Source organism: Blennius ocellaris, assembly GCF_963422515.1.
Source record: "Blennius ocellaris genome assembly, chromosome: 11".
In the NCBI taxonomy this organism is placed as follows: domain Eukaryota; kingdom Metazoa; phylum Chordata; class Actinopteri; order Blenniiformes; family Blenniidae; genus Blennius; species Blennius ocellaris.
In genome coordinates, this window is record NC_137660.1 from 3,920,123 (window position 1) to 3,941,136 (window position 21,014).

The window sequence follows — 21,014 nt, forward strand, 5'->3', positions numbered from 1 at the left end:
ACGCAGCTGATTGCACAGTCCTGGAGAAATGAGCTTGAAATGAGCCTTGAGGTTGATCTGAGAGGAAATCTTGAGAGCTGCTCTGTGGGAGCTTGTCTGCAGGGACACATTCACAAATGTAATCGTTTAGAATGAACTTTTAGCACTTCACCTAAAATATACATGAGGATGTTCGCACATAGCCTTAAATTAGCAGTCCCAGATGAAAAGCTGCCATCTTGGATGAGGACTTGTTTGTCTGACGGAACACTTACTTCTGTTGAAGGTCATTACGTGGTTAAAACAATTCACACAATGTCATTGTACAAAGAAGGTGTGACATTTAGGATGATTCTTTTTTGTTATTGTACCAGAAGTGTCGAAATTCAAGGATTTTGAGTGGAATAAATGGATCATGTTGTAGAACAGTAAGAGTCTGAGATGTGCTCGTCTCTATGAAGACGGGAACTCAAGAAAGTTGTAACTTGGCCTCACATCTGTTTTTCCAACATTTCCTGGTTCTGGTCCTGGTTACAGTTCTCATTGGATTTACAACACGTTTTTATGGCAGTCATGTAATTATGAACTAATATGATTTTTTTGGTGAAATGTTGCTTTTCCTACTGAAATACTTGACAAAGATGGTGGCAGCACTGTTATGTGGGCTCTTCAGGTCACAACAGTTATTTAAAAAGAGACTGCGAGTGTTTAGAACAAATCATAGCAAATAGAAATGTTGTAAATGTATTAAATTGTGATTATTTTGGTCACGTAAAGACCTCCTTCAGCAGTCAACACAGTGTGTACTTCTACTTGTATACTTGTGTTTGCTGTGCCGGAACGACCATAAGACAACAAGGAGGCTTGTCAGCTGCACTGAGACTCACTGTCACAATTAGAAATACATTCAGTTAGAAATGTTTGTTAAATCTACTCGTCTTGACACAAGAATGTGTTAGAAGGTTGAATATGTGGTGAAATACTCCTTCTGTGTGATACAGATTCCTGGAGTGGTTGAATCCTGGACCTTTGAACCCCGACCCTGCTGCCGGTCCTGCAGATGACCTGGTAGGTCCTCGCTCTCCTTCATGGTTGATGTGTAGTCCTATAAACTGCCATGAAATAATCCTACAAACTCAGAGGTCTCCACCTCGACATCCGTCCTGCAGGTTTAGCTCCTCCCGGCTGCAGCTCATGGCAATGAGGGGCTCGTTGTCGGGCTTTTTCCACAACCTTGGTGATGACATCATCATCATTAGGTTCAGGTCTGCTGAAGCAGGGAGACTAAAACCTGCAGGACCAGGGCCCTGGAGACCAGCCTGGTCATTAGAGGCTCTCCTGACAAACACTTGTTTTAGTGAATTGTTCAGTTTCACTCTCATACACCATTTTGTCTGCACAGGCTTTCTTCTCATGTTGACCCTCGTTTGCTTTACTTTGGTTCCGTCTAGTTACGTTTGATGGCAAGTGTCGTGTTTTGAAAGCAGTCTGAGTTATTTTCACTGAAGAATCAAAGTCAGCTGGAGCTTCACACGTTGAAGTGATTCTACCAGAAAACCAAACCCAATCTTTAAAATATACTTCCCATTAATGGTATCACTTCTGCACAGAGAATTCATCTTGAAAAACACCAGACTTTCTCAAAGAAAGAGTTTTAAAGCCAGGAGAATAGTATACATGTTGTGACACTGAAGGTAAATGTATTTTCCAGTGATTGGAGATGGTGAGAGCTCCAGTGTACAAAAAGATCTCGCCTCCAGAATCTTTGTGAGTTTCTGTGACGCTAAAATGTCAACAAACCCCAGTATCGTTAGCAAAATATGAATGCTGGACATCCGTTTGTACCTGAGTGTAATGATGGATTTCCTTTTGAAAGGTACTGACCATGTATTAGAGATGTACATCAACAACCGACACTTGGTCCTAAAGTTGTAATTTTCCCTTGTGGCTCCTGCTAGAGGAACTTTAACGTTTGGAAAGAATCAAGCCACCACAGTAATAAAAAAAATGGCTTCTTGGGACTTTGGTTGTGAGACACAAGGACAGGATGGACCGACGCTTCAACGACACCTGAAGAATCCACAACTGCAGCGACTTGCTGTGGATCAACCGTCCACAGAATTCATCCTCACTCCGAATCACATTTGATTTTGAATCCAAGAAGCTTTTTAAAGCACGACAGGCCTCACAGGATTCATTACAAACAACAGTGAACTCTTTTCAGGAACGTCTTCCCGCTGTGGACTGGGTCGACCAGGACTATTGAATGTGTCGCCACAGCAGTTGACCATCGCTGAGCTTCAAACCCAAAACCTGTCACTTCTACACAAACTGGCTGAACTCGGGGAAAACGCTTCTTGTGGCAGTTAATGCAACAGACTGATGGCTTTCATCTCATTCAACACTCATTATCTGTTAGCTGTGTGGTTCCTGCAGTTCATTAGACCTGACCCAGGGTGTACCTCAGGGTTCAATCCTCAGTCCACTCTTTTTCACTGTAATTATCAACTGGATCCCCCCAAAAAAAGAATGATATCAGAATCAGAAGCTTTATTGTCATTGTACAGGTACAGGTACAACGAAATTGTATATCATCTTACTCAGGATGTTGGCTTTTTGTGGTTATGGCTCCAGCCTTTTTCTTACTCTTTTCTCACCATCCCTAGCTTTTTCCCATGGATCTGAAGAAGAGTGGGATTCTGGTGCACTCCGCCCTCCAGCTGGAAACCTGCAGCAGCCTGGACGACGCTCCCCTCACAGACGTTTTCCGCTGGGTAAGAAATAGAATCACGTCATGATTGTAGTTACAGGTGAATTTTACAGTTCATGACAGATTCAGTCCATTCAGTCAACTGATTGACGTTTAAATACATCTCATAGAAACAAGAGACCCTCAGTTTATTCTAATTAAAGAGCAAAACAGATGGATTCTTGCTGCTCTTGTGAATTCTTTGCTGTTAAATGCAGCAGTAAATATGTCTATTTACTATGTAGTTGGACTGGATAAAAGTATGTTTACCATTTATTATAAATGGTGTTTTTCTTGATTAATTCTGGTGTCAGAGGTGGTTTAGGCACAAATAGCACCTTGGAAACATACATGGGCTTTGTTCAAACCAGTTTGACCATTTTTCCAATTTAATTGAAAAGCAAGAGAGTTTTCAGAAACTGTAGTATTGGCCTGACCAGCCTGAGAAATATTGATATAATACTTCAGCTTCACAAGTACTACTTCTAGAGATTATGTTCATGTGGTTGAACCAGTTGAATCTTTTTCCTTTTTTTATTTGAAACAGTTCAAACCAACATAAACAGGACAGTTTACCACAACAGTGTGACGATCAGCAGAAGTGCTTTGGCTAGTTTGTGAGGACGAGTGTCAGCAGCAGTGATGAGACTTTGATTCCACATAGAACATGACTGAGGTTCCCTGTTTGTGTTCAGGTGCTGAAGAAGAAGCAGTACCTGACCTTGTCTCCCACTGACCGGTACAGCTGGCCGTCTGTGGCTCGAGGAAACAACACGCTCATCATTTCCCCCACCGCCCAGCAGCCCCTCAGCTACCTCCACCCTCTGCTCTCCCACATCCTCCTGGCCTCCATCTACACCTGCTCTTCTGGCCCCGGGGTGAGGACATGACCGGGACGCCTCAGATACCTCAGATACCTGACAGCAGGACAGATACCTGACAGCAGGACACCTCAGATACCTGACAGCAGGACAGATACCTGACAGCAGGACAGATACCTGACAGCAGGACACCTCAGATACCTGACAGCAGGACAGATACCTGACAGCAGGACACCTCAGATACCTGACAGCAGGACAGATACCTGACAGCAGGACAGATACCTGACAGCAGGACACCTCAGATACCTGACAGCAGGACAGATACCTGACAGCAGGACAGATACCTGACAGCAGGACAGATACCTGACAGCAGGACAGATACCTGACAGCAGGACACCTCAGATACCTGACAGCAGGACAGATACCTGACAGCAGGACAGATACCTGACAGCAGGACAGATTCCTGACAGCAGGACAGATACCTGACAGCAGGACAGATACCTGACAGCAGGACAGATACCTGACAGCAGGACACCTCAGATACTTGACAGCAGGACAGATTCCTGACAGCAGGACAGATTCCTGACAGCAGGACAGATTCCTGACAGCAGGACAGATACCTGACAGCAGGACAGATACCTGACAGCAGGACACCTCAGATTCCTGACAGCAGGACAGATACCTGACAGCAGGACACCTCAGATACCTGACAGCAGGACACCTCAGATTCCTGACAGCAGGACAGATACCTGACAGCAGGACACCTCAGATACCTGACAGCAGGACAGATACCTGACAGCAGGACAGATTCCTGACAGCAGGACAGATTCCTGACAGCAGGACATATACCTGACAGCAGGACACCTCAGATACCTGACAGCAGGACACCTCAGATACCTGACAGCAGGACAGATACCTGACAGCAGGACAGATACCTGACAGCAGGACACCTCAGATACCTGACAGCAGGACAGATACCTGACAGCAGGACAGATTCCTGACAGCAGGACAGATACCTGACAGCAGGACAGATACCTGACAGCAGGACAGATTCCTGACAGTAGGACAGATACCTGGCAGCAGGACAGATACCTGACAGCAGGACAGATTCCTGACAGCAGGACAGATACCTGACAGCAGGACAGATACCTGACAGCAGGACAGATTCCTGACAGTAGGACAGATACCTGGCAGCAGGACAGATACCTGACAGCAGGACAGATACCTGACAGCAGGACAGATACCTGACAGCAGGACAGATACCTGACAGCAGGACACCTCAGATTCCTGACAGCAGGACAGATTCCTGACAGCAGGACACCTCAGATACCTGACAGCAGGACAGATACCTGACAGCAGGACAGATACCTGACAGCAGGACAGATACCTGACAGCAGGACATATACCTGACAGCAGGACAGATACCTGACAGCAGGACAGATTCCTGACAGCAGGACAGACACCTGACAGCAGGACAGATACCTGACAGCAGGACAGATACCTGACAGCAGGACAGATTCCTGACAGCAGGACAGATACCTGACAGCAGGACAGATACCTGACAGCAGGACAGATTCCTGACAGCAGGACACCTCAGATACCTGACAGCAGGACAGATTCCTGACAGCAGGACAGATACCTGACAGCAGGACACCTCAGATACCTGACAGCAGGACAGATTCCTGACAGCAGGACAGATACCTGACAGCAGCCACTGACACGCTAGAGTCATGTAAAGATGTCAGTAAACGAGTTGTTCCTTAATGCTACTGTTAAGTGAGAGACGCTAACCAGAGTGAGTGGAGGGTGGAACAATCAGGAAAAAAGTTATATTTCATAAATCAATGATGCTTTAAAGCTTTATTAAATTAGTACATTGAGATTGTATTTGTATACACAGCTGAACAAGCAGCCCCCCCCCCCCCACCCCCCCCATTTGAACACAGGATACACCCAATGAGAATCACAGCCAGTTATATTAGACATGGTAGGTGAATACAAAAGAGAAAAAAATAAAATAAACAAACTTTAACAGCCATATTTAAGCCGAGGAAAGTTTGATTTTACACACATTTCTAAAGCAAAGGATATAAAATATACGCACATGTATATACATATGCATACACACAAAGAAAGCAAAGGGCAGAAAATCTATACATGTACATGAAAAGGCTTTGAGTAAATCCATCAATCAATGCATGCAGCCAGGATTTCTTACATTCTACCATGAGAACGGTTGAAGAGTTCAATAGTCTCTGGTAAAGAGCTCAGTTTGCTCCAGTGAGTCAACATGGGATCCCAGATAGAATGGAATGTTTCTTTGGACCCTCCAAGTGATTATTTGATCTTTTCTAACTTTATAACTGCATCAGCTCACTCATCAGATGCTTCAGGGGGCTTGTTGCTTTCCAATGCAGTAATATTCTTCTGTGTGCCAGTAGTGTTGTAAAGGCAATGATTTTTTGTGACTTTTCCTCAATATAGAAGTATTTTTTATCTGTGATGCCAAATATATCAACCAGAGCTTTGGGTTGAAGGACAATATTACGAGTCTCTGGCAGTGTTTTAAAGATTAGAGCCCAATACGTTGCCAGGGCAGGACATGACCAGAACATGTGGGGAGGGCTGGAACTAACCATTAGTATAATAATACATCAATTATTATTTTCAATTAATCGATGAATCGGTTAAAACAAAAACATTTCAAATTGTAGGACCAGTTGATGTTGAACGAACTAAACCTCAAATAGGTTATGATTATTTAAAATCACATAACTGAACAATACAAAGATGTATACACTATAAATACATATATACAGTAAACATGTATAAAAGATGTATACAAGATAATGATTAAATAATATTTAAAGTACTTCAGTCCAGGTTCATCCTGAGTGACCAGACTGGTGAAATGTTGCTATAATAACCTTTAAATTTACACTTCAAAGCTCCACAGATATGTGATGTTCAACAATAATCTCAGCCGGGCGACAGAACTTATGACTCCTGTGGTTTTTTACATCCTCCGCTTTGTACTGGGTGTTTTGTCTCCTCCATCTGAGCGTGCTCCGGCAGCTAGCCGGTTAGCGGCTAGCCTCTGGAACAAGCCCGGTGGTGCCCCATCGGAGCGTGCTCCGGCGGCTAGCCGGTTAGCGGCGAGCCTCTGGAACAAGCCCCGGTGGTGCCCCATCGGAGCGTGCTCCGGCGGCTAGCTGGTTAGCGGCGAGCCTCTGGAACAAGCCACGGTGGTGCCCCATCTGAGCGTGCTCCGGCGGCTAGCCGGTTAGCGGCTAGCCTCTGGAACAAGCCCCAGTGGTGCCCCATCTGAGCGTGCTCCGGCAGCTAGCCGGTTAGCGGCTAGCCTCTGGAACAAGCCCCGGTGGCGCCCCATCTGAGCGTGCTCCGGCAGCAAGCCGGTTAGCGGCTAGCCTCTGGAACAAGCCCCGGTGGCGCCCCATCTGAGCGTGCTCCGGCAGCAAGCCGGTTAGCGGCTAGCCTCTTGAACAAGCCCCGCTGGTGCCCCATCTGAGCGTGCTCCGGCGGCTAGCCGGTTAGCGGCTAGCCTCTGGAACAAGCCCCGGTGGTGCCCCATCTGAGCGTGCTCCGGCAGCTAGCCGGTTAGCGGCTAGCCTCTGGAACAAGCCCCGGTGGTGCCCCATCGGAGCGTGCTCCGGCGGCTAGCCGGTTAGCGGCGAGCCTCTGGAACAAGCCCCGGTGGCGCCCCATCTGAGCGTGCTCCGGCAGCAAGCCGGTTAGCGGCTAGCCTCTGGAACAAGCCCCGGTGGTGCCCCATCGGAGCGTGCTCCGGCGGCTAGCCGGTTAGCGGCGAGCCTCTGGAACAAGCCCCGGTGGTGCCCCATCGGAGCGTGCTCCGGCAGCTAGCCGCCAACCTTTGAACTTAAAAGAATAAAAAGAAAAGTTAAAGGTTTCTCCTAAACGTGTCACTGCTGGTAAAGTAACCAGCCGATGAGTCACAGCTTGACTGTGTGTTGTGTTTAGCCGATAGCAGTGCTACTCTGTGTCGGCTGGAAGAAGGTTCACGAGGTGTACGAGGTGCTGCAGGAGAGCAAGGTGGGCCCCCTCCTGCGTCCGATGGCCGTGCTGCTGGGCCTGGCCCCGGAGGAGGCCAAGACCCTCAAGATCCCCCACAACTGTGAGTGTCATCAGTCTAAACCTGAACCCAGCCAGCCACAGCGGTTAGCACACTGGTCGTGTTCTCCCCAGGCCTGCTGCTGGTGACCACCCCCTTCAGCCTGCTGCGTCTGCTGGCCCACCACTGCTTCCTGTTCATGAGGGTCTGTCACCTGGTCCTGGACCAGGCCGACCAGCTCTTCACCGTGGCTCCAGACCAGGTGAGGGCTCAGTCCGGCTCAGCACCACAGGACACCTGATGAGGGAATCGATACGATACAAACACAGTATTTATTCAGAAGTATGGCTGCTGTGTTTGCTAATATTTCCACATATTGAGAGAATTTCTTCCTTTGTTGAAACAATTCAGCAACTGATAAGAGATGAAAAAAGCTCAAATGCGAACATGACTAGAACAGTTACAACTCGGTTAAAACTGGGATTAAAACAAAGTCAGTGTTGTTTTACAATCTTTGAAATTCTAAATGTTTAAGATGTAAATATTAAAGCAGGGGTCCTCAACTATTCCCCCCGAGGGCCAAACCAGGGCCGGACAGTCTTTTTTTTTACTTTGTCAGTAAAATTGTTTGAATTGCAGATGTTTTAGCTGATGTTACTTTCACCGTTTTCAGTTTAGTGGTCAGACAATAATGTAAATCTTGACCAAGCTGAACATAATAAACTTCACGATGTCTAACCTCCACTAGATTCAAGGCTCTTCAAGGTTCTTGAGGATATTGGCAGTGTGAGGATGAAAGAAACCTCCAACCCAACGATGACACAACAACATTCAATGAAAAAATTGAACAAATTATATTTAAACAAATATGAACATGTGAAGAAAAGCAGCACATGAACAAGAAATGATAGATTTATCTGATTCAACTGTTGTGATTCTGATATCAGTTCAATTGTCAATTTTCAAACCCTCTGATCCAGTTATTTGTGGTCTCAAGCTTCACCCCATACAAAAGAAAACAAAAGAAGAAAGTAGCAACTAAAATTTTCTGAGACCTCAGTCAAATCAAAAATAAAAATCAGGAATCCTCCAAATGAGTTGGAGAACCTGAAGCCCCCCTGGGGAGCAGGTGGCCTTTGGCTGAGAAGCATCATAAGAACTCCAGGTGACGTCTGGTCCTTTATCCAGGATTACACAAACACACACACACACACACACACACACACACACACACACGCTGATCAATTACTTCAGCTGTCAAATAAACACAATTCATCTAAATGTATCTAATGTCCTTATCAGACTGTCAATAACCAATAATGACACCTTCAGACGGTCAATAACCAATAATGACACCTTCAGACTGCCAATAACCAATAATGACACCTTCAGACGGTCAATAACCAATAATGACACCTTCAGACGGTCAATAACCAATAATGACACCTTCAGACTGTCAATAACCAATAATGACACCTTCAGACTGTCAATAAACAATAATGACACCTTCAGACTGCCAATAACCAATAATGACACCTTCAGACCGTCAATAACCAATAATGACACCTTCAGACGGTCAATAACCAATAATGACACCTTCAGACTGCCAATAACCAATAATGACACCTTCAGACGGTCAATAACCAATAATGACACCTTCAGACCGTCAATAACCAATAATGACACCTTCAGACGGTCAATAACCAATAATGACACCTTCAGACTGCCAATAACCAATAATGACACCTTCAGACGGCCAATAACCAATAATGACACCTTCAGACGGTCAATAACCAATAATGACACCTTCAGACGGTCAATAACCAATAATGACACCTTCAGACGGTCAATAACCAATAATGACACCTTCAGACTGTCAATAACCAATAATGACACCTTCAGACGGTCAATAACCAATAATGACACCTTCAGACTGTCAATAACCAATAATGACACCTTCAGACGGTCAATAACCAATAATGACACCTTCAGACGGTCAATAACCAATAATGACACCTTCAGACTGTCAATAACCAATAATGACACCTTCAGACGGTCAATAACCAATAATGACACCTTCAGACGGTCAATAACCAATAATGACACCTTCAGACTGTCAATAACCAATAATGACACTAGTGGCTCAGCTGCTCCTCCAGACAGGACCACCCTGCTGCTCTGCTCTGCTGCTCTACTGCTCTGCTGCTGCTCTACTCTGCTGCTGCTTTACTGCTCTGCTGCTGCTCTACTCTGCTGCTGCTCTACTGCTCTGCTGCTGCTGCTCTGCTGCTCTACACTGCTGCTGCTCTGCTGCTCTGCTGCTGCTGCTCTGCTGCTCTGCTGCTGCTCTCCTCTGCTGCTCTACTGCTGCTGCTCTGCTGCTCTCCTCTGCTGCTGCTCTGCTGCTCTCCTCTGCTGCTCTGCTGCTCTCCTCTGCTGCTGCTCTACTGCTCTACTCTGCTGCTCTACTGCTGCTGCTCTGCTGCTGCTGCTCTGCTCTGCTGCTGCTGCTCTGCTGCTCTCCTCTGCTGCTCTGCTGCTCTCCTCTGCTGCTCTACTGCTGCTGCTCTGCTACTCTCCTCTGCTGCTCTGCTGCTGCTCTCCTCTGCTGCTCTACTGCTGCTGCTCTGCTGCTCTACTGCTGCTGCTCTACTGCTCTGCTGCTGCTCTACTCTGCTCTGCTGCTGCTCTGCTGCAGAGACAAACTCTGCTTTGAGCCCTAAGCTCCAGCACTGCGCTGCATTCATGGTACCGGGAATCTTCAGCGTCACCAAAACAAAGTAATGTATGAGAAAAATAAAGCAATCTAAATAATAAAACAGTGCCTTTGACAGTAAAATGAAAAAAGAAAACATGCAGGTTCCTCTGATGGAATCCAAACCATAGAAATGAAATGTTTAAGAGGCAGTTTTAGTTGTTGATGTACTTCTCCAAACATTGTCAATAGCTTTCACAAGTAAATTTGTCATTATAATTATACACTTATTTCCAGCATTTATATTTTGCAAACGACACCTGAGTTTATATTTTACATTTTAGCTTCACAGAAAAGCCTGAGGATTCCTGAAGCAAGGTCCCGTTTGTACACGAGGATAAGAGTTCACCCTGGAAAAACCTTCACCGTTTCACACTTCTCTCGTGGTTTTAATGCTCTTTCTTTAAGAACAGCTGGTCACATGTTTATATTTTGGCTGCTGAAACGGCACCTTTGATATTCCAGTGGCAGGTTTCTGAAGATGATGTCGGTAGCAAAACAAAAACAGTTTTCAATGGCTACAAATCCAGGTTCTATGTAAACATAACGATTTAGACAGTTGCAGGTTGGAGATCAGTAGAAATTAGTGCCCATGGTCTTGTTTTCATTTATTTATTTATTGTGATAGCTTTAGTGAGAAGTATATTTTAAAGAGTTTTTGTAATAGAATACGTTTATCTTGATGGATTATGTGTTCTGTACAAACTGTCATTAATATTCTTTTCTAAAAGCATATTCACTGGTCCCTGATGAAATCTGGCCGACTGTTCATTCATTCATTCTCTCAGGACTGTATTTTGGTGTGAAGTTGGTAAACTGTGGCTCAGAGGCTGCAGACGCCACGTCAGTTGATCTGATGGTGACGATGTTATGCAATAACCAATAATGACACCTTCAGATGGTCAATAACCAATAATGACACCTTCAGACCGTCAATAACCAATAATGACACCTTCAGACTGTCAATAACCAATAATGACACCTTCAGACTGCCAATAACCAATAATGACACCTTCAGACTGTCAATAACCAATAATGACAACTTCAGACGGTCAATAACCAATAATGACACCTTCAGACTGTCAATAACCAATAATGACAACTTCGGACGGTCAATAACCAATAATGACAACTTCAGACTGTCAATAACCAATAATGACACCTTCAGACTGCCAATAACCAATAATGACACCTTCAGACCGTCAATAACCAATAATGACACCTTCAGACTGCCAATAACCAATAATGACACCTTCAGACTGCCAATAACCAATAATGACAACTTCAGACGGTCAATAACCAATAATGACACCTTCAGACTGCCAATAACCAATAATGACACCTTCAGACGGTCAATAACCAATAATGACACCTTCAGACGGTCAATAACCAATAATGACACCTTCAGACTGCCAATAACCAATAATGACACCTTCAGACGGTCAATAACCAATAATGACACCTTCAGACGGTCAATAACCAATAATGACACCTTCAGACGGTCAATAACCAATAATGACACCTTCAGACGGTCAATAACCAATAATGACACCTTCAGACGGTCAATAACCAATAATGACACCTTCAGACGGTCAATAACCAATAATGACACCTTCAGACGGTCAATAACCAATAATGACACCTTCAGACCGCCAATAACCAATAATGACACCTTCAGACGGCCAATAACCAATAATGACACCTTCAGACGGTCAATAACCAATAATGACACCTTCAGACGGCCAATAACCAATAATGACACCTTCAGACGGCCAATAACCAATATTGACACCTTCAGACGGTCAATAACCAATAAGTACACCTTCAGACGGTCAATAACCAATAAGTACACCTTCAGACGGTCAATAACCAATAATGACACCTTCAGACGGTCAATAACCAATAATGACACCTTCAGACTGCCAATAATCAATAATGACACCTTCAGACTGCCAATAACCAATAATGACACCTTCAGACTGTCAATAACCAATAATGACACCTTCAGACTGTCAATAACCAATAATGACACCTTCAGACGGTCAATAACCAATAATGACACCTTCAGACGGTCAATAACCAATAATGACACCTTCAGACTGCCAATAACCAATAATGACACCTTCAGACTGCCAATAACCAATAATGACACCTTCAGACGGTCAATAACCAATAATGACACCTTCAGACTGCCAATAATCAATAATGACACCTTCAGACTGCCAATAACCAATAATGACACCTTCAGACTGTCAATAACCAATAATGACACCTTCAGACTGTCAATAACCAATAATGACACCTTCAGACTGCCAATAACCAATAATGACACCTTCAGACTGCCAATAACCAATAATGACACCTTCAGACGGTCAATAACCAATAATGACACCTTCAGACTGTCAATAACCAATAATGACAACTTCAGACTGTCAATAACCAATAATGACACCTTCAGGCGGTCAATAACCAATAATGACACCTTCAGACTGTCAATAACCAATAATGACACCTTCAGACGGTCAATAACCAATAATGACACCTTCAGACGGCCAATAACCAATAATGACACCTTCAGACGGCCAATAACCAATAATGACACCTTCAGACGGTCAATAACCAATAATGACACCTTCAGACTGTCAATAACCAATAATGACACCTTCAGACGGTCAATAACCAATAATGACACCTTCAGACGGCCAATAACCAATAATGACACCTTCAGACGGCCAATAACCAATAATGACACCTTCAGACGGTCAATAACCAATAAGTACACCTTCAGACGGTCAATAACCAATAATGACACCTTCAGACGGTCAATAACCAATAATGACACCTTCAGACTGCCAATAATCAATAATGACACCTTCAGACTGCCAATAACCAATAATGACACCTTCAGACGGTCAATAACCAATAATGACACCTTCAGACTGCCAATAACCAATAATGACACCTTCAGACTGCCAATAACCAATAATGACACCTTCAGACGGTCAATAACCAATAATGACACCTTCAGACTGTCAATAACCAATAATGACAACTTCAGACTGTCAATAACCAATAATGACACCTTCAGACGGTCAATAATCAATAATGACAACTTCAGACTGTCAATAACCAATAATGACACCTTCAGACGGTCAATAATCAATAATGACACCTTCAGACTGTCAATAACCAATAATGACACCTTCAGACTGCCAATAACCAATAATGACACCTTCAGACTGCCAATAACCAATAATGACACCTTCAGACTGTCAATAACCAATAATGACACCTTCAGACGGTCAATAACCAATAATGACACCTTCAGACGGTCAATAACCAATAATGACACCTTCAGACCGCCAATAACCAATAATGACAACTTCAGACGGTCAATAACCAATAATGACACCTTCAGACTGTCAATAACCAATAATGACAACTTCAGACGGTCAATAACCAATAATGACAACTTCAGACTGTCAATAACCAATAATGACACCTTCAGACTGCCAATAACCAATAATGACACCTTCAGACCGTCAATAACCAATAATGACACCTTCAGACTGCCAATAACCAATAATGACACCTTCAGACGGTCAATAACCAATAATGACACCTTCAGACTGCCAATAACCAATAATGACACCTTCAGACGGTCAATAACCAATAATGACACCTTCAGACGGTCAATAACCAATAATGACACCTTCAGACTGCCAATAACCAATAATGACACCTTCAGACGGTCAATAACCAATAATGACACCTTCAGACGGTCAATAACCAATAATGACACCTTCAGACGGTCAATAACCAATAATGACACCTTCAGACGGTCAATAACCAATAATGACACCTTCAGACGGTCAATAACCAATAATGACACCTTCAGACGGTCAATAACCAATAATGACACCTTCAGACGGTCAATAACCAATAATGACACCTTCAGACGGTCAATAACCAATAATGACACCTTCAGACCGCCAATAACCAATAATGACACCTTCAGACGGCCAATAACCAATAATGACACCTTCAGACGGTCAATAACCAATAATGACACCTTCAGACGGCCAATAACCAATAATGACACCTTCAGACGGCCAATAACCAATAATGACACCTTCAGACGGTCAATAACCAATAAGTACACCTTCAGACGGTCAATAACCAATAAGTACACCTTCAGACGGTCAATAACCAATAATGACACCTTCAGACGGTCAATAACCAATAATGACACCTTCAGACTGCCAATAATCAATAATGACACCTTCAGACTGCCAATAACCAATAATGACACCTTCAGACTGTCAATAACCAATAATGACACCTTCAGACTGTCAATAACCAATAATGACACCTTCAGACGGTCAATAACCAATAATGACACCTTCAGACGGTCAATAACCAATAATGACACCTTCAGACTGCCAATAACCAATAATGACACCTTCAGACTGCCAATAACCAATAATGACACCTTCAGACGGTCAATAACCAATAATGACACCTTCAGACTGTCAATAACCAATAATGACAACTTCAGACTGTCAATAACCAATAATGACACCTTCAGACGGTCAATAACCAATAATGACACCTTCAGACTGTCAATAACCAATAATGACACCTTCAGACGGTCAATAACCAATAATGACACCTTCAGACGGCCAATAACCAATAATGACACCTTCAGACGGCCAATAACCAATAATGACACCTTCAGACGGTCAATAACCAATAAGTACACCTTCAGACGGTCAATAACCAATAATGACACCTTCAGACGGTCAATAACCAATAATGACACCTTCAGACTGCCAATAATCAATAATGACACCTTCAGACTGCCAATAACCAATAATGACACCTTCAGACTGTCAATAACCAATAATGACACCTTCAGACGGTCAATAACCAATAATGACACCTTCAGACTGCCAATAACCAATAATGACACCTTCAGACTGCCAATAACCAATAATGACACCTTCAGACGGTCAATAACCAATAATGACACCTTCAGACTGTCAATAACCAATAATGACACCTTCAGACGGCCAATAACCAATAATGACACCTTCAGACGGTCAATAACCAATAAGTACACCTTCAGACGGTCAATAACCAATAATGACACCTTCAGACGGTCAATAACCAATAATGACACCTTCAGACGGTCAATAATCAATAATGACAACTTCAGACTGTCAATAACCAATAATGACACCTTCAGACGGTCAATAATCAATAATGACACCTTCAGACTGCCAATAACCAATAATGACACCTTCAGACTGTCAATAACCAATAATGACACCTTCAGACGGTCAATAACCAATAATGACACCTTCAGACGGTCAATAACCAATAATGACACCTTCAGACGGTCAATAACCAATAATGACACCTTCAGACGGTCAATAATCAATAATGACAACTTCAGACTGTCAATAACCAATAATGACACCTTCAGACGGTCAATAATCAATAATGACACCTTCAGACTGCCAATAACCAATAATGACACCTTCAGACTGTCAATAACCAATAATGACACCTTCAGACGGTCAATAACCAATAATGACACCTTCAGACGGTCAATAACCAATAATGACACCTTCAGACTGCCAATAACCAATAATGACACCTTCAGACGGTCAATAACCAATAATGACACCTTCAGACGGTCAATAACCAATAATGACACCTTCAGACTGTCAATAACCAATAATGACACCTTCAGACGGTCAATAACCAATAATGACACCTTCAGACGGCCAATAACCAATAATGACACCTTCAGACGGTCAATAACCAATAAGTACACCTCCAGACAGACCTCAGTGGACTGCCAGTGACCTGTGGACAAGATATCTGCATGTTGTGTGTTGACGGTCCACATCAACACACAACACACATGGTGTGTAAGATTAAATGACACATGCTAATGTTAGCTGAGCAGCCACACAGTGCGTTAGCATGTTTCCCCACAGAGCTAACGGCTAGCAACTGCTAACAACCAGTAGCAGCTCAGAATCAACACTTTTGTTCACCATAAACACATCCTGGCTGGTTTTAGCAGTCAAATCACATTTCAGCTCCCACCAGGATGTTCTTCAACAGAACAAACTCACCAGCTCCACTAGTGGCTCAGCTGCTCCTCCAGGCAGGACCACCCTGCTGCTCTGCTCTGCTGCTCTACTGCTGCTGCTCTACTGCTCTGCTGCTCTACTGCTGCTGCTCTACTGCTGCTGCTCTACTGCTCTGCTGCTCTACTGCTCTGCTGCTCTGCTCTGCTGCTCTACTGCTCTGCTCTGCTGCTCTACTGCTGCTGCTCTACTGCTCTGCTGCTGCTCTACTCTGCTGCTGCTTTACTGCTCTGCTGCTGCTCTACACTGCTGCTGCTCTGCTGCTGCTGCTCTGCTGCTCTACTGCTCTACTGCTCTGCTGCTGCTCTACTCTGCTGCTGCTTTACTGCTCTGCTGCTGCTCTACACTGCTGCTGCTCTGCTGCTCTACTGCTGCTGCTCTGCTGCTGCTGCTGCTGCTGCTCTGCTGCTCTGCTGCTGCTCTCCTCTGCTGCTGCTCTACTGCTCTGCTGCTGCTCTACTGCTCTGCTGCTGCTCTACTGCTCTGCTGCTGCTCTACTCTACTGCTGCTGCTCTGCTCTGCTGCTGCTGCTCTGCTGCTCTCCTCTGCTGCTCTGCTGCTCTCCTCTGCTGCTCTACTGCTGCTGCTCTGCTGCTCTCCTCTGCTGCTCTGCTGCTGCTCTCCTCTGCTGCTCTACTGCTGCTGCTCTGCTGCTCTACTGCTGCTGCTCTCCTCTGCTGCTCTACTGCTGCTGCTCTGCTGCTCTACTGCTGCTGCTCTACTGCTCTGCTGCTGCTCTACTCTGCTCTGCTGCTGCTCTGCTGCAGAGACAAACTCTGCTTTGAGCCCTAAGCTCCAGCACTGCGCTGCATTCATGGTACCGGGAATCTTCAGCGTCACCAAAACAAAGTAATGTATGAGAAAAATAAAGCAATCTAAATAATAAAACAGTGCCTTTGACAGTAAAATGAAAAAAGAAAACATGCAGGTTCCTCTGATGGAATCCAAACCATAGAAATGAAATGTTTAAGAGGCAGTTTTAGTTGTTGATGTACTTCTCCAAACATTGTCAATAGCTTTCACAAGTAAATTTGTCATTATAATTATACACTTATTTCCAGCATTTATATTTTGCAAACGACACCTGAGTTTATATTTTACATTTTAGCTTCACAGAAAAGCCTGAGGATTCCTGAAGCAAGGTCCCGTTTGTACACGAGGATAAGAGTTCACCCTGGAAAAACCTTCACCGTTTCACACTTCTCTCGTGGTTTTAATGCTCTTTCTTTAAGAACAGCTGGTCACATGTTTATATTTTGGCTGCTGAAACGGCACCTTTGATATTCCAGTGGCAGGTTTCTGAAGATGATGTCGGTAGCAAAACAAAAACAGTTTTCAATGGCTACAAATCCAGGTTCTATGTAAACATAACGATTTAGACAGTTGCAGGTTGGAGATCAGTAGAAATTAGTGCCCATGGTCTTGTTTTCATTTATTTATTTATTGTGATAGCTTTAGTGAGAAGTATATTTTAAAGAGTTTTTGTAATAGAATACGTTTATCTTGATGGATTATGTGTTCTGTACAAACTGTCATTAATATTCTTTTCTAAAAGCATATTCACTGGTCCCTGATGAAAACTGGCCGACTGTTCATTCATTCATTCTCTCAGGACTGTATTTTGGTGTGAAGTTGGTAAACTGTGGCTCAGAGGCTGCAGACGCCACGTCAGTTGATCTGATGGTGACGATGCTCAGCAGTGAGATGCTGACTCAGCAGTGAGATGCTGACTCAGCAGTGTGGCAGAGCAGCAGTGAGATGCTGACTCAGCAGTGAGATGCTGACTCAGCAGCTCTTTGTGTCCTGGTGTCAGATGGAGTCCATCCTCCAGCACTTCCAGCAGCTGTCCTCCAGTGACGCCGGGTCCTTCAGCCCCCACCAGCTGCTGGCTGTGGCCAAAACCTGGACCGGGCCCATGCGGGGCCTGCTGGCCCACCACATGCCGCAGCCCTGCATCGTCATCGGCGTGCCGGAGGAAACCGCGCTGTACGCCAACGTTCAGCAGGTCAGTCCACACTCATCATGGCCACCGGGGGCTTTTATCCAGGAAGGAGTCTGATTGGCTCTGAATCCACTGAGGGTAGTAACAGCGTGTAGCGCTCGTCTCATCTGCTACCAGTGAAAGTGTAAAACCTTGGTTGCGTTTCCAGGGTGTTTACATTCTGGCCAGTCGTCACATCCACACAACTCACCTGGTGAGAGCAGCTCTCAAGGTGGAACATAGACAAACATTGTGTTTAGAAAGCTGCTGAGCCAGAAGAAGAAACTTTATTTATATAGCACCTTTCACAGATAAAATCACAAGGTGCTTCACAGAGGCATAAAAACAATAGAATAGTACGGACGGAATAAAGATAAAACCAATCGCAGCCATGTCAACTAAAAGCTTGTCTGAACAGCCGTGTTTCCAGCTGCTTCTTAAAAGAATCCACAGATCAGCTCCACACAGCGACAAAGGAAGGTCGTTCCACAATCTAGGAGCAGCAGCTTGAAAGGCCAAGTCTCCTCTGGTTTTAAAGTGGGTCCGTGGAACAGTGAGGAGGTTCTGGCCCGAGGACCTAAGGGAGCGACTGGAGGAGTACCAGGGGCACAACAAGTCAGACACATATTTAGGTGCCTGACCTTGCAACGCTCTAAATGTCAAAACTAAAATCTTGAAATCAATTCTAAATTTGATGGGGAGCCGGTGCAGAGAATATAAAATAGGAGTAATGTGAGGCCGTCTGCTAGATCCTGTTAAAAGCCACGCTGCAGCACTTTGAACCCTTTGAAGTCGGTTCAAAGCAGATTTGTTAAAACAAGTAAAAAGGGAGTTACAATAATCTAAACGAGACGAGATAAAAGCATGAACTACCACTTCTAGATCAGAGTTGGATAGAATTGGCCTTAGCTTGGCGATGTTCCTCAAATGGAAAAAACAGTTTTTGACCAGACGTCTCGAATGGCTGTTGAGGGACAGAGACTGGTCAAACCAAACGCCAAGGTTTGTGATGCTCGACTGAACCAAGGAGCCCAGAGAACCAAGGGGGGTGACAATCAAAGGGACTTTCTGCTCTGGAGCAATAATCAAAGTCTCAGTCTTTTTAGAGTCAGTGGGATGTTGATAAAGAACATGAAGACCCTGGGGTCTTCCTCCTCAAGGTCCCAGCATCAGTGGGATGTTGATAAAGAACATGAAGGCCCTGGGGTCTTCCTCCTCAAGGTCCCAGCATCTCGACACGTCACACAAGCTGTTTGAACAACTTCTCGCTGCTCAGAAGTGTAAATCTGAACACTTCCACCACTGCTTCAGGAGATCTTCCATACCTTCCCTCATGAAAGGCTACAAGCTGCAGCTACTGATAAAGACCATTTATTTTTACCGCCTTGAATACCTTTCCTAAACTATATACTTTACCTGCACATCTGAAGAATCTGCTATTGAATGAATAAAGCCTCGTATGTAATTCTCAAACTCGGGGACTCAGAGTAGAATGGGCCTTTGATGGCTGGTTACCCTTAATACTGATTACATATTATTATTTTCTTTATTGTTAGTAGTCATTTTATCATGGTTGTTCTGGTTAGTTGGACTATACTTAGCATTTCTTGTCTAACTGGATAACGTGTGGTCTGGTTTAAGTTGGGGGCTTTTTTTGTTACTGTCTAGTATTTTCTTTGTGTTCCAAGAAAAGAAGTCTGCTGTATGAACGTGAAACGAAAACACAAATACAGTGCCTTTTACTTGAAACATTGCCACATAAAGCCTGTATAGAACAAGGTTGTATAGAACAAGGTTGTATAGAACAAGGTTGTATAGAACAAGGTTGTATAGAACAAGGTTGTATAGAACCAGGTTGTACCTCCAGGTCCAGATGTGCAGAGTCCCCCCCCCGATGTCCAGATGTGCAGAGCCCCCCTGATGTTTGCTCTCCCCCAGGTCCTCCATGTGACCCAGGCCGGCAGTAGACTGTCCCTCCTGCTGGCCCTGCTGGAGTTGAACCCTCCATCTGGACAGAAGACTGTGATTGTGACCAACTCACTGCAGGAGCTTGAGGACGTGTTCAAGGTAAGGACTGTTCTACACTGAATCACAGTCAGACCCTGATCCTCCATCTGAGCAGAACCTTCTGCTAGCATGACGAGTGACTCAGTGATTTAAAATGACAACATGAGGCCCACATTTGGTAAAACTGCTCAAACTGCTGACTAGAGACTTTAGTTGTAACTTGAAGACTCCATCAGGCTCCCAATGTCCTCATGTGATGCTAGCACGCTGGTGGTCGCGGGACGCTACCATTTGTTGTCCTGCTGCACTCGGGCTCACGTCTGTGTGCGTTCTATAACGTTCTATAACGTACGGTAATGCTCTATAACGTTCTGTAACGTTCTATAATGTTCCATAACGTAACATAACCTTCCATAATGTAACATAACATAACGTAATGTAACGTTCTATCACGTTCCATAATGTAAC

The 21,014-nt window shown here is 44.4% G+C and overlaps 1 protein-coding gene across 1 annotated transcript in view; it reads left to right on the forward strand.

Annotated features, from left to right (window-relative positions):
• Positions 1-21,014, forward strand: part of tdrd12 (tudor domain containing 12) — a gene marked incomplete at both ends in the record, with an annotated part of 55,858 nt that overhangs the window by 13,717 nt on the left and 21,127 nt on the right. The window contains 7 exons of the mRNA XM_080505520.1: positions 981-1,047; positions 2,646-2,753; positions 3,424-3,606; positions 7,549-7,702; positions 7,774-7,901; positions 18,372-18,563; positions 20,478-20,606. Of these exons, the coding sequence (XP_080361646.1) occupies positions 981-1,047; positions 2,646-2,753; positions 3,424-3,606; positions 7,549-7,702; positions 7,774-7,901; positions 18,372-18,563; positions 20,478-20,606 (961 nt within the window). The remainder of the gene's footprint in view (positions 1-980; positions 1,048-2,645; positions 2,754-3,423; positions 3,607-7,548; positions 7,703-7,773; positions 7,902-18,371; positions 18,564-20,477; positions 20,607-21,014) is intronic.